This window comes from Sitophilus oryzae, unplaced genomic scaffold, assembly GCF_002938485.1.
Source record: "Sitophilus oryzae breed Bouriz unplaced genomic scaffold, Soryzae_2.0 scaffold_690_pilon_pilon, whole genome shotgun sequence".
NCBI classification, from domain to species: domain Eukaryota; kingdom Metazoa; phylum Arthropoda; class Insecta; order Coleoptera; family Curculionidae; genus Sitophilus; species Sitophilus oryzae.
Genome location: NW_022147296.1, coordinates 2498685 through 2511712, shown reverse-complemented (window position 1 = coordinate 2511712; position 13028 = coordinate 2498685). Strand labels below are relative to the sequence as shown.

The window sequence follows — 13028 nt, the reverse complement described above, 5'->3', positions numbered from 1 at the left end:
GGAGAAAATTTGAGAGATATTTAGGTCTTGAAAAAGTTCACCCATATTTTCATGTTTTTTTTTTAATTTTCCCTAAAACAGTATGGAAATTGGAAAAAGTATAAACGAGGTTAATCATTTTTAGAACAAGCAACATTTTTTACGAAGAATGCATTTTTCCCAAAATGTCTATAATAAAAAAGATTTCCTCTTAAAAATAATCCGGGGGACATACTGTATATTAGATATATTGGATTATGATTTACTAAATTATCAAGGGGTTATTGGCATATATTTTTGAATAAAGTAACTTTTTGATACTGTTGTTTTTAATTTTTTAAAGAATAAGTCCTATTTTAAACGAATTATGATCATTTAAGATTATTATTTCTTTAAATATGAATCATATTGAATTCATTTGAATTATGATCATATAAAATTTTAATACCTAATCTTAAAATTTTTTATTTTTATCAATGTATTCAGCTTTTTGAAAACTAAAATCTAACAGTCTTAAATCTGTAAATTCTTGATAACTGACAAAAACGGCGTGTATTTGACTTGACTTGACTTGACGGCAGGAAATGACGATCGATGACATTCCCCTTGTAACTTATTAACATAAAAATGACAATCTTTTTTCAAAGCCACCTCTCATTAAATTATTCTCAATTAAAAATTAAAAAACATTTAATTTACATTAAATGTTTAAAATTTAAATTTTACTATGTAGGTATAAAAACGGCGTGGATTTAAAAAATGTCGAATTTCTTGATTAATTTTTCCTTAAACAAAATCAATCAATTATCCACATTTCCCAAATTGAAATTTTTGAATACCTACAAATATTACCTAATAATATATCCAGTCATGGTCATGGTAGATTGGATGGAGAGCTAATATTATTTTAAGTATCATGGTTCTGCATTATAAGGACAATTTATCTTGTTCAATTTACCTTATTGCCCAATGTTATCTGTTATCTGTTTGTCTGTTTGTTTAAAATATCAAATACCTACTACTGTTTTCCTCAAAATATTTTAATGCCTCTAAGGGAATTAAGTATAATATTCTATAGCCTTCTATAAGTAATAAGAGGTCATGAGCAGATATTAAATAATTAATGTTATTAACAATAATTGTGTCTCTGTATTTTAAACCAATGGTTAATTACTTCAAAAGAAGGATAATAATTTTAAGAAACGGCATATAATTGTGGGCCTTGAGAAAGCAATACGTAACTTCAAGGAGGATTATGGGGTGTCTATAATAAATTAATATTAGATAATGCCTTAATAAACGTTTGATTTCATAAATATTCAACTTTAAATTTTACATATCTACTATTTCTCTCTTGTATTTCTAATCACTAAAGATAATTACCCAGTACATTCATGTAATACCTAGTATATTACTGATATACCTAGCAATACCTAGGGTCGATTCGCCAGCAGTCGGCCTTTTTTTGGGATCTTTAACTTTGAATATAAATAACAAAACACTACAAGAAGATCGCTCATTCGTTCTTTTATTAACGTTTTGTGCATGAACTTATTTTTACGTGAAAATAAAAACTTTTTCAAAAAAAAAAAAAAATATTTTTACTTTTCTAAAAATAGCACTTTTTTCAGTAGTCGGCCACTAATATGTCAGTTGTCGACCATGCAGGTACCAGTAGTCGGCCGTACTTAAAAGAGTAAATTTTACCAGAGCCAGCATTTAAATTTATTATTTTCATTCGTTATGAAAGAGGTAAGTAATAAAAAAAAAAAAATATGAAGTCAATAAAAATATATTCCAAGTAGCAAAAACAACAAACATAAAAATCACTATTGAAAAAATAACAAAACATTAATTTGCCTCTATTAATACTCTGCTAAATAAAAGGAACTTTGGTTTTAACAAACTTTATAACTAAAACTCCGTTTAACCAAAATAAACACTAACTTAAAACAGGTATGTAAATCAAGTACATAAATTGCAATAAAAGTCTAAATTCATGGCATCTTCATAGGCTTGCCCTGCCAATTTTGTGCATTTAAGATGAAACCACCTGGGGCACGTGTCACAGCCGATGTTTTTGTCACAATCCTCTTCAGCATCACTGTCAAGCTCATCTTGGCATGAGCCACACTTTTGTTTTATTCGTGCTACTAATGCCGTTTTCAGTTCTTCAGATATTTTATTTTGTTTAGCTTTCCGTTTTTTCTTGCCTCCCATTAAATTTTCGCTTTTTTTTCTTTTAGCTAACTCTCGTTTCCTTTCTTTGATTTTTTCTTGTTCCTCCTTTTCCATTTCTTTGCTAATGTAGTATGTTCTCCATGCCTTTGCAGAAATTGCGCTAGTGGTTGGTCCTGATTTCGTTCTTTTTGATTTAAGTATGGGTTTCGGATATGTTAAGTGCTTTTCAAATGCAGATAATATCTTGATTTTGGGTTTATTTTCCAGTATTAAACTCCAATTGGCGTTTACAGTTGCAGCAACAACTTCTTCGTTGGCCATTGTTCCTTTATCATCATCAGATAAAATAGCAACTTCCGAAGTTGCTTCAACGTTTTCAAAAGCAGAAACACATTCTTTATTAGCACTTTTTCCTTTATTTCCCTTACGCAAAATATCGACTCGTAAAATCTTGAGCTTGGGTTCGTTAGTCGGAATAAATGACGATTCGGCCTTTTCAGCGACGACAGGTACAAGCTCTTCATTGGAAGTTGTTTCTTCGAGTAGTTTAGAATCCGAACTATCATTGTTAGTTGGTATAAAAGGTGATTCGGCCCTTTCAGCAGTAGATACCAACTCCTTATTGGAAGTTATTTCTTTGGGTAATTTATTCAAAAAAATATCATCGTCAGGTACAAACTTTCCATGAGGAGTTGGTTCTTCAAGTAATTTTATTTCGTTTAAAATATCATAATCGTCAGTCGGTGGTGCAAATGATTCAGCCCTTTCAGTAGCAGGTCCCAACTCTCCATGGGGAGTTGTGAGAGGGTTGCGAGATCCACTCTCTTCGAGTTCTTCATCGGGTAATATATTGGGTTCGTTTGTTGGGACCAAAGAAAGAAATCCATCGTTGTTTACTTCATATTCTTCTATGGCAAGGTTTTCATCTTCAACTACAATTTCTTCAGGTTGATCTTGTAGGCTTTCCTCGAACTTTTTCAATTCCGACAATATTTTGTCTACATCTACCGTTCGATGGGTAAGGTTGGATTTTAAGCCCATTAAGACTTTATGAGCACTCTTAAAGTCGCTCGGCGTTAACACCTCTTGCTCATTGGTCCCGTTTCCGTCGTCGTTGTTATTAATGTTTTCCAGCGTATTTTGGATACACTTGCTGTAATCCACAGCCTCCATATCGCACGGGTATAAACCACATCGTCTGAAGCCATTTTTTATGTGTTCGGATATTTTTGGGTTTTCCAATGCCCGTTTGAATACCGAAGCGAAATAGACTTTTGTTAAAGTTTTGTCTTCATTCTCACTTTGCCAGCTTCTGACAGCTTGCCGCCAGTACTCCTTCAGAGGTTTGAAGACTGCAACGTCAGCAGGTTGCATCATATGGGTGGAATTTGGTGGTAGCGCATACAATATGATGCCATTTTCATCGCAAAACCGACTTAATTCTACTGACATGTGGGAACGATGTCCATCTACAAAAAATAATATCGGTTTTTTAATATTATGTTCCATAATCCATTGATGCAACCCGTTCGCAACATATTCATAAAAAACATCGGCCCTCATCCAACCAGTGTCGGATTTTCCCAAAATCCAGTCTTCTGGCATGTTATCCGCAATTGCCCGAGGAGGTTTAACGTATGGATATACTACACATGGCGGACATATTTTCCCATCCGCGGAAAATGTAACTAGGACCGTCACATTCTCCTTCTCGCTACCCTTTTTGACTTCGTAAAGTTTTTTATATCCCTTAGGAGCAAGTACTTTTCCTGTTTTAGGGCACAGGCTAAACCCACTTTCGTCCGCATTGAATACTCGTGTCGGATCGTTCAATACGTCAGTGGCGTCTATACTTTCTAAATATATTTCCAGTTCTCGGAACCACGATTGAATATATTCTTTGGTCAGTTTGCCTCTTGATTTATCCACAGATTCTGCTGACCTGGCAGAAACTTCGGGGTGCCTTTTTAAAAAGGATGCATACCATTTTTGTCCGGGTCGGTTGTCTTTAAATGGCGTTTTTATGTTTCCATCCACAACAATTTTTTGTACCGTGTTGATTAACTCATTTTTTTTAATGGGAAACCCACATTTTGCGATATTAATAACCCATTGGACTATTTTTTCTTCGTTCTCTACGCTTAAAAAAGGATCTGGACCCATTCGTCGTGATTTGTCTACTCGAACGCGTCCCTTAAGCCGGTCCTGGATGATAGCTCTTGGAACCCCATAGTTCCGGCTAGCTTCGCGAATTTTCACCCCTTGCCTTATCGCATCCACGGCTTTCTGTAAATTTTCTTGAGGATATTCATGAAACTTTCTTTTTTTAGAGTTTTTAGCTCTCTGAAATAGATAATATATAGATAATTTCAAATTTTCAGTCAAAAAACCAAGCTAAAAGGCCTTTAAAATCTTGTGGCCGACTACTGGCAAACTCTACATTTTAAGTTTGTTCTAGTAGTCGGTCAATAGAATCATCTCTATCCAGCTACTTTATTATTCGTTATTTGTAGGGCCGTCCACTGGTACGGCGAATCAACCCGGTTAAACTCACACGACGAAGACAAAACAATTAATATATCTTAAAAAAAGAATGAGATAGAAATAAAAATAAAATGTACATATTGTTCCAGTAGTCGGCCGCCTGGCTGACCACTAGCAAGGCTATTAAAAGTTCGCGCCAGTGACCGGCCCCCCTTATTTTACGGTTAACTTTTAAAAATATGCCTTTCAGACCAAATAATAAGATATTTAAACCTATATCCTACCACCAACACATTTAAACACATCCTATAACGTAGACAGATTAAAAATAACTTACCTTTGTATTGTCCATTGCTTAAGTTTGGGCAAATTTCAAAAACAAGATTCAACAGTTAACACAAACAAGCTTACTTTTAGCGGGAATTATCAGACCTGAAGTTTGATGCAGTTAAATTGACATTTGGCATTCGGGTTGCATAGATATGAAAGATGTTGGCTAGACTTAAAAATAGCTGAAAATTTGCGGCCGATTTAAGTTATTTGGTAATAAAAGGATTTCTGGTCGACTATTGGTGGTGGCCGGCTTACTGGCGAATCGACCCTACTATGACAGAAGTTTTCTTGTAAATGTCTTTTTCGTCACTTTAGAATATTGAATATATTATGCAATTAACATGAACATTGTGTAACCGTCTATTTAAAACAAGAAAAGTTCAACAATTTGTTAAAATATGTAGGTACCTAGTAAGGAATTAGTTTTGTAAATTTAATAACATGCAGTGCTGAAAATTATAAAATTACTTGTTTGCTTAAAGATTTGATGGCGCCATATTGGTTAAATCGTAAACATAGTTATTGAATAATACTTTTTAAAACGTAAGTAAAACAAATATGACGCATAGATTTTTTTGATTTGGTTTACCATATCCACATTTATTACAAAGGGTAATTACATAACATTGATTTATTAGGAGAAATAATATTATTTATTAGAGATAATTATTAAACCAACCGTTAATCTCAGTTATTTTAGAATTAAGTATTATTCTACACTGTAAACATTGTGCAAAAATTTAAACAAAATGCATAAAAATTAAATGCTTTTATAGGTAATATAGTTTCCTGAACACCTGCATGGTAACAAGTGTATTTTATTCACTTAAAAATACATATTTGTGAACATACATGTATAAGTTAATGTTAAAGGTTGATCAACTGATATCAGTAAGTAAGTTTAGTTTGTTATCAGTCATATACCTACGATGCACGAAAATATATACAATGTATTATTCAAGACATATTCAGATATATTGAAATTTATCAATCAAGAAGTCCTAGAATTATACTTTTAAATTTGTTAAAATGTTATAAAGGTTTGAATTAAACGAGTTTCGCCGTGATTATCTTGTATTTATTTGAGATATTGAATAACATTTTGAAATGCGAGATATGGCAAATCTAATTATATTTCTACTTTAGAATAAAATTGTGGAGAATGTGCAAGCCAAAATGATGTTAAAAAATGAAAAATTATATATGTATAAAATGGTTGTGGTATGGAAAATTAGTAATAAAATATTTGTTATTATAGAAAGTAAACGTATAATCAGGCTTGATTAGTAGAACGATTGTTATAAGACCCCAATTTACCAGTCAATATGGAAAACAAAGTGAAATAAAGGTCTAGAATTTCAAGTATTTCTGCCAAATCATTCACTGACAGTTTGGCGTGGATTTTTTAATCGTAACATTAAATCTATAGGAAAAAGAATATAGTGAAAGTTACAGGTACAAAAGGCAAGACAGATAAATTTAAATATTATAAAACATAGTACATACCATGCATGGTATTAAAGGTGGTGACAGTAGCAGCAGAAGTGGAACCTAACCTTATTTTGAAAGTGATGGGTGTAATATTTTACGTCAAGGTCATTTACACTGAACCAACTGAGAACCGTTTCTAGCAGCCGTAATAGCATTTACGAAAATGCATTTCCGTACGAAAAATCCACGAACTGAAACTGACCGACACTAAATTCCAATTTGGGTTTCGGAGACCGAGGAATCGCCACAAGTTTAATTTTACCAATCGGTTGGCATATTTTCGTGTTGACACATATCTGTCAACTTCAAATTGGAGAAGGTACGTGCTATTGGCAATTACCGACGAAAACGAAGACGGCAATGCGATCAAATGCCCCCTCAACACGTAACGAGTAACGAACTGCCCTGGCAGGCGCAAAAAGTGTACTATAAAATTCGAAAATAAACCGAAATTTCTCTATAATTACTACCTGAGAAGGGACAGCAGGCCTCGTTCAGAACAAACTCACTCAATTTGGCAAAATAAACCGTCCAACACGACGTAGTTTCGCAAATTTTTAAGCCGAAAGCATGTGCCTATCGGTTTAGGTTGTCCTAGGAGGCACGGGACATAGATTAGCCGCCGCAGATGTTTTCGTCGTCGATTGTCGGTTTTTGGCACGCGAATCGCGACAGCTTCGACGCACCTCGTCAAAACACAAATTAACCTACACAATCAACAGAGAGTTTAGCTTACCGCTTTTAATTACTTTGCAAAACTCAACACAATTTCACACCGAACTGGCAAAATGGCCGTCGCAGGGGCACATGCCACAGAGAACTGGTAAATCGGACAAAAATACGACACGTGGCGCCACCTAGCCTCCTATGACCGAACCGTACAAAGCCCGAGGCGGAAAGTTTAATTGAAATCGCAAAACTCGACGCGTTTCGTATATTTTGCGTTCGAAATGATCGCTCAATCTTACCGTCCAGAGAATGATGACACGGATAATCCGGATGCGGCGTTGACTGGCAATGATCCCAACCGTGAGCACCTAAATTTACATTAGAATCCAGACCACTTCCTTCGATTTCATTTGAGAAGGCACCGCACGTCGATGGGCCGTACAGGGGCGGAGATATGGGCAGACCAGACTGGTTCACCTGAAAAAAAACAAACATTCGTCACGCAAACTAGTTTTTATACGAAAAATACACTTGGCAAAATCAAATCGTGATACGTACGACCAAAAACAAAGTTTTCTGAATGCGAATCAACTTTTCATCAGGTGCGACGTATACTGGCATACTTTACGGACTGTAATTATTATGCCAACGGACATTGGCATGTTTCTATCTAGCCAATCGACACAACAAGGGAAAGTATCAGCTGAACTTCCTGCTTCGGTAGTTTGTTTTTCTTTATTTCAAATTTATCTTGAAACGCATCATATTATAATCGTTAGAGACAGTCGCCAGATCAAAAATTTACAATATTAGTACGAATAAAAGTAAATTCCTTCATTAACGTAAAACATTCAACTGTTTAAAATATATACGACAAAACACGGTACGATAACAAAAGAAAACCTTGGATGATTTATTTAAAATAAAAATTGTAGTATTTACTATGCGTAACGCTATCCTTTCATATATTCAATATTTTTTAACCAATTTTATATATAATTATAGTGCAATTTGCTTTTCAGTTCATAAAATAATTAAACTAAAATGTCGATACAAAAATTTCGATACAAAAATTTCGATATCGATACCCCAGAATTGTCATCCACCCCCGTGATCTACCTAAACACTATCGATCGAGCAGCTAAACGCGCATTTGCCGCCTACACCCCTTATTTAAATCGAATTCAAAACTCATTCTACGAAAATAAACAAAAACAACAATATTTGCCTTTAAACAGTCCCAAATTTACCATTCTTTATAATAAATGGAACATAAATGCAAAAGATATTTCCTTATTTAGTTCATTAACTCTAAATATATTCATTATCATTTAAATATATATTTTTTAAAATCCATATGGGTATTTTTATCTTCAAATATCTAAGATATTAATATAATTAATATTGTTATGGATACTATAGGTATAAAAATATTAACTTAAAAGATCATTATATCGTTAAAAGAGACTGGACTGGTCATTTGTTTAACAAACGCGCTAAAATAGTCTCCTAGATCGCACATAATAAACAAAAATATGGTAAAAAGTTAACCTAGCCTTAGGTAAACATATGGAACTCACCTTCTGGATAATGTAACATCTCGGATTGAAGGCGGTACAAATGTACGTACTCTCGGCGTCCAGACAGGCTGTGAGGGGATCGCTGGGAGCCCTGCCAGGGGGGTTGCGGCTGTGCGGCGTGGGGCCTTTCCTAAAGGGCATCTGGGTTAGCGCGGGGCGATAGGTCTAAAAGCATGCCGACCTGTTGAGCGGACCCGAACAGATCCAGCTGATCGGGCGTCGCGCCGGCGTCAACCTACGCCGCGACGCTCACACAATAAACATTTTTTTCTCTTAACAATTGAGCAAAAACGTTCAAATCTATGCATTCCTTTTCAGACATCATCTTTATTAAAAATACACTCCTTCTTTTAAATATAATGAAATATAACCAATGAAATTATTAAAGTTAAGTAATAACTGTTAAAAAGGCGCTTTTAAATTTGAAATTATAAAAAAGAAACCTGTAACGGTGATTTTTTCCATAGCTAACTTCAAATGGATACCCTTTATATTATGTCTTCTGTGGTATATCCATTGACAACTAACTTGAGCTAACTTCACGTTAGTTTTTATTGTTGAAAAAAAGTTAGGTTATGGTTGATTTGTTAGTTTAAATTTTTATTATTTTTTAAATATCCGTACTATCTCACTGGAAATGGATGAAGCAGGCCCGAGTACTAAGGCAGAGAGTAGTGACGAAGATGATCCTGTAGTAAAAGAGGTAAATTAATGTAACATATCTACATTAACAGCAAAATCTTTTGCCATGTGTACCACCAATTTTACCAAATTTCCTTTTAAAACGTTTTAAATAATATGAATAAGTCTATAAAATTTGGTTTAAATGGTAGCATTTTTGTATTCTTAATTAAAAGCGTATCATTTACTATTAATTCCAATAGATTTTTGAAAAATAAGTAAAAATATGTAGAAAATTAGCATGCTTATCAGTAGGATTTTGTTCCATATATTGATATTACAATTAGATAAGTTATTAAAGGAAACGTATTTTAGATTCCCTTAATTCATTCTACAAAGCTAGAATCAATTTTGCATTTAGTTCAGTTCCCCCTTAAAACCAAATCTTGTCAAAATGAAAACGTAATAAAAAAGTGTCTTTATAAACCAGAAAACAAGGAATTAATGCTAGAAATGTCCATCAATACAGAGTCACCAAACTTTGACTCAGGTATGTAAAATACTGAGCAAAAATTTGCAGGATTAGTTTTGAATTTATTTTGCTCCAGGTCGGGCAGAATTGATCGCTAATGAAATCGACGGAGATGCAAGTTCAAAAAATAACAAAAAGCCGTATTTTGAAAACGAGATAGTTGATAAGGTATTCTTAAAATCGGTGGGATGTACTAAAGATTCTGAAAATTATGCTATTGCAGCTTATAATGGACGAGAAGTACATATAACTTCTATAACAGGTGAAATGAATTAATCTTTATATTTTTTTTATAATATATAGTTCATTTTAGATGTGTATCAGCTTAGGCCTTATTTTCCTTACCTTGACAAAGGTTTAAAGAGAAAAAAGGACATTTTAAATAACGCTGAGTCGGATGAAGAAGAGGCAGGACCTAGTACAGCTAAACAGGTTATTATTTAAGGTAGATAATATTGATTGTATTATTTAATTCTCTTGTCTTATATTATAGGTAACTGTTAAATATAAACAAGCTGAAGATCCTGACCAAAAGAAAGTTCGCGATGCGAACTATCAATTGTTGCAAGCAAAAAGGGAGCAAGAAACATGGACTGAATGTAACTGGTATGATGAAGGCAGCACAGTTAGTGATGTATGTAAAGAACTTTAATTTCAATTGGAACAACTATAATTAATTTGTTTTGTTTTTAACAGGTAGAAAAATTAAAATTGATCTCGGATAACTTATATGATATAGGGCAAGCTCAAAATTTGGGAATAGAAGAATATGTGAAACTGTTGGTGCCCGAAGATCAAGAGCATAAACCGTTGGAGCCAACGCTACCTAGTCATATTTTATCGCTGCATGCTTTGAGAGGGTTGCCTCTTTTAGAACAGTGTAGATTACTACTTAAAGAAGGTACTATTTTCTATGAAATATTTAAAAATAAATAAAAATATTGTTTTTTTAGCTCAAATAATACAATTTCAACAAATCATGCTACTGCTTGCCGGTGTTGAAGGAGTAACAGCGGATGCCTTGTTGAAGAACCTCCAAAAAGTAGCTGTTTTAGTTATAGGTTGCAAAGATTTTCTCTCGTAATTGACTATAAATATTAATTTTTTTTGTTTGTATTTTAGGAAACTGGGTAGTAAAGTCAGAGATTTTGTATCCAGACAATAGTTTTTCTGCTACAAGTGGTGTGCCTGCAGAACTAATGTGTAGAGCTAGAGATTATATTGTAAGTAAACAAAATATATATTTAATACTGTATGATTGAAAAAAAACGGCGTTCAGTTCGCTGGGAAATGACGATCAGTTACATTTCCCATATAAATTTACATATAAAACGACAGCGATTTTCATTTCATAGCCATCGTTGACGCCGTTTTTTTTTATCATACTGTATAATACATTTAGATGCCAGACTTATTTTCTTGCCCTTGCAGAAAAAATATTTGAATATTTTTAAAGAACTCCTCAGTGGTTATTTTAGGGTAAATTACAATTTAGGTAACTTATTGAAATTTTGACTTTATTCTTCATTTTTAAAAAACGTTAAATATGCTCTAAATTACCCTACATATTATCCTCCCAAAATTTCAATTCAATACAAACTGTCGTTCTTCTTGTAGCCTCCGTGTCGTATGAGAGGCGCCACCCTGTATATGAAAAGTCAATACATTTTAATTCATTTTAATAATTATACTGTCAACTAATTCTACTTTATTTTTAGTTATACTTATTTACAAAACATCAATACGTCGAGCGAAAAAAGGTCTCATCTTTACTAAAAATTCCTAGCGAAGAAGTGAAAGAAATATTTGCTGGTATTTCAAAGTTAAGAACGCACAATAAGGTACTTTATCAGATGTGATAATCTTATACCTTCTTATAATATTTTAAAAACATATTTTTAGGGTTGGGAATTGTCACTGCCACCAGATCACGACTTTATAAACCGGCACTCTGATTTAGCCCAAAGGCAGAACCTTTACTGGGAACACAGGTACCACCAACTTAGTCTATTTCTCAATCAACCCAGTAGACAGAGACGGAAAAGTAAAAGTACGTCGGAGAGCGACGGTGGTGGCAAAACGAGATTGAGCAGCGTCAGTTGGTAAGAGAATATTTGGTTATTTTTTCCATTTATGTTTTAAACATTTTGTTATACAGGGTGGCGCACCTCCTTCGCCTGGGTTGATTATACGAAAACGGAAAGATGTAGAAACAAAATATTTTATGGATATATGTGGGGAGTCAATATGTACAATTTAAAATTATTTTGAAATATACAGGGTGTCTCAGAACTAAGATCCATACCAAAGTTATATTTTTTCTTATGGAACACCCGGTATTTTAATTCATTTTTGGATTCTTATGCCCAAAAAAAGACATTTATTATAAGGGTTAAATTTGTTTAAAATGAGAGAATTAAGAAATAAACTTTACTGAAATATGTTATTGCTTCCTTAAATTTATACAGGGGTACCAAAAATTAGGGATCTATTTTAAAGATTTATTTTACATAAAAACTTTGTTATTTCAAATGCAACACCTTGTATTTTTTTAAATAAATCGAAGCACATTCAAATGCTCTTTCAAACTATATTAGGGTTTCCTATACCTATCTAGCTCAGATTTTGAATAAAAAGCGATTTTTCAATAAAATGGCAATCAAGATAGCTGGTGTCGCGATGACAATTTGCTAGTGACAGTTAGTAACTATTTTCAAAATCGACATTAGTTTATAGACTTTATTTAAATCTATACCAGTTTACTTTTATTTAATTGACCTACAATTCTTTAATAAATAATATTTATTAATATGCGATTTTTCAAGAAAAACGAAGAAGTAGTTCTTTGTTTTATTTTACGATAACTTGTAGATATATCAATTTTTTATAAAAGAGCCAATTACGGCAAATTCAATTTCTTCACTTCCAACGACAGGTTTCTGCCTAATAGGTTTTTTATAAACTATACTACCAATTCTAAGAAATAGGAATTAGGGTAAGTAGTTTTTCAAAGGAACGCTTATCAGGAAGATTCGTATTTGGATATCTTTGAGCATTAGCTCTTGCTCTTGAGGCCAAGAAATATTTTTTCTTACAAAATAAAATCACTAGTAACATATCCATTCGTTCCACCAACAGATATGGCTTTATTGTTCTTC

General features: G+C 33.3%; 2 protein-coding genes across 2 annotated transcripts; one reads left to right on the top strand and one right to left on the bottom strand.

Annotated features, from left to right (window-relative positions):
* Positions 1 to 5674: 5674 nt before the first annotated feature.
* LOC115888265 lies at positions 5675 to 8953 on the bottom strand. The gene is made up of 2 exons (XM_030907932.1): positions 8718 to 8953; positions 5675 to 7614 (listed from the first exon to the last, which is right to left on the bottom strand). Exons 1-2 carry the CDS (start codon positions 8856 to 8858, stop codon positions 7228 to 7230), a joined length of 528 nt encoding a protein of 175 aa, XP_030763792.1. The 5' UTR covers positions 8859 to 8953; the 3' UTR covers positions 5675 to 7227.
* Positions 8954 to 9223: 270 nt separating this feature from the next.
* Positions 9224 to 11993, top strand: LOC115888257 (DNA-directed RNA polymerase III subunit RPC5-like). The gene is made up of 10 exons (XM_030907924.1): positions 9224 to 9420; positions 9714 to 9888; positions 9947 to 10132; positions 10184 to 10302; positions 10364 to 10504; positions 10567 to 10771; positions 10824 to 10931; positions 10993 to 11093; positions 11589 to 11711; positions 11773 to 11993. Exons 1-10 carry the CDS (start codon positions 9355 to 9357, stop codon positions 11974 to 11976), a joined length of 1428 nt encoding a protein of 475 aa, XP_030763784.1. The 5' UTR covers positions 9224 to 9354; the 3' UTR covers positions 11977 to 11993.
* The last annotated feature ends 1035 nt before the right edge of the window (positions 11994 to 13028 follow it).

What these genes read in the sequence shown, in the direction of transcription:
- LOC115888257 (XM_030907924.1), top strand. Translation starts at nt 9,355, where the DNA reads ATGGATGAAGCAGGCCCGAGTACTAAGGCAGAGAGTAGTGACGAAGAT. An exon ending in ACATATAACTTCTATAACAG is followed by an intron (nt 10,133 to 10,183) that starts GTGAAATGAATT and finishes AGTTCATTTTAG; the next exon opens with ATGTGTATCAGCTTAGGCCT. An exon ending in AGTAGCTGTTTTAGTTATAG is followed by an intron (nt 10,932 to 10,992) that starts GTTGCAAAGATT and finishes TTTGTATTTTAG; the next exon opens with GAAACTGGGTAGTAAAGTCA.
- LOC115888265 (XM_030907932.1), bottom strand. Translation starts at nt 8,858, where the DNA reads ATGCCCTTTAGGAAAGGCCCCACGCCGCACAGCCGCAACCCCCCTGGC. An exon ending in GATGTTACATTATCCAGAAG is followed by an intron (nt 7,615 to 8,717) that starts GTGAGTTCCATA and finishes GTTTTTTTTCAG; the next exon opens with GTGAACCAGTCTGGTCTGCC.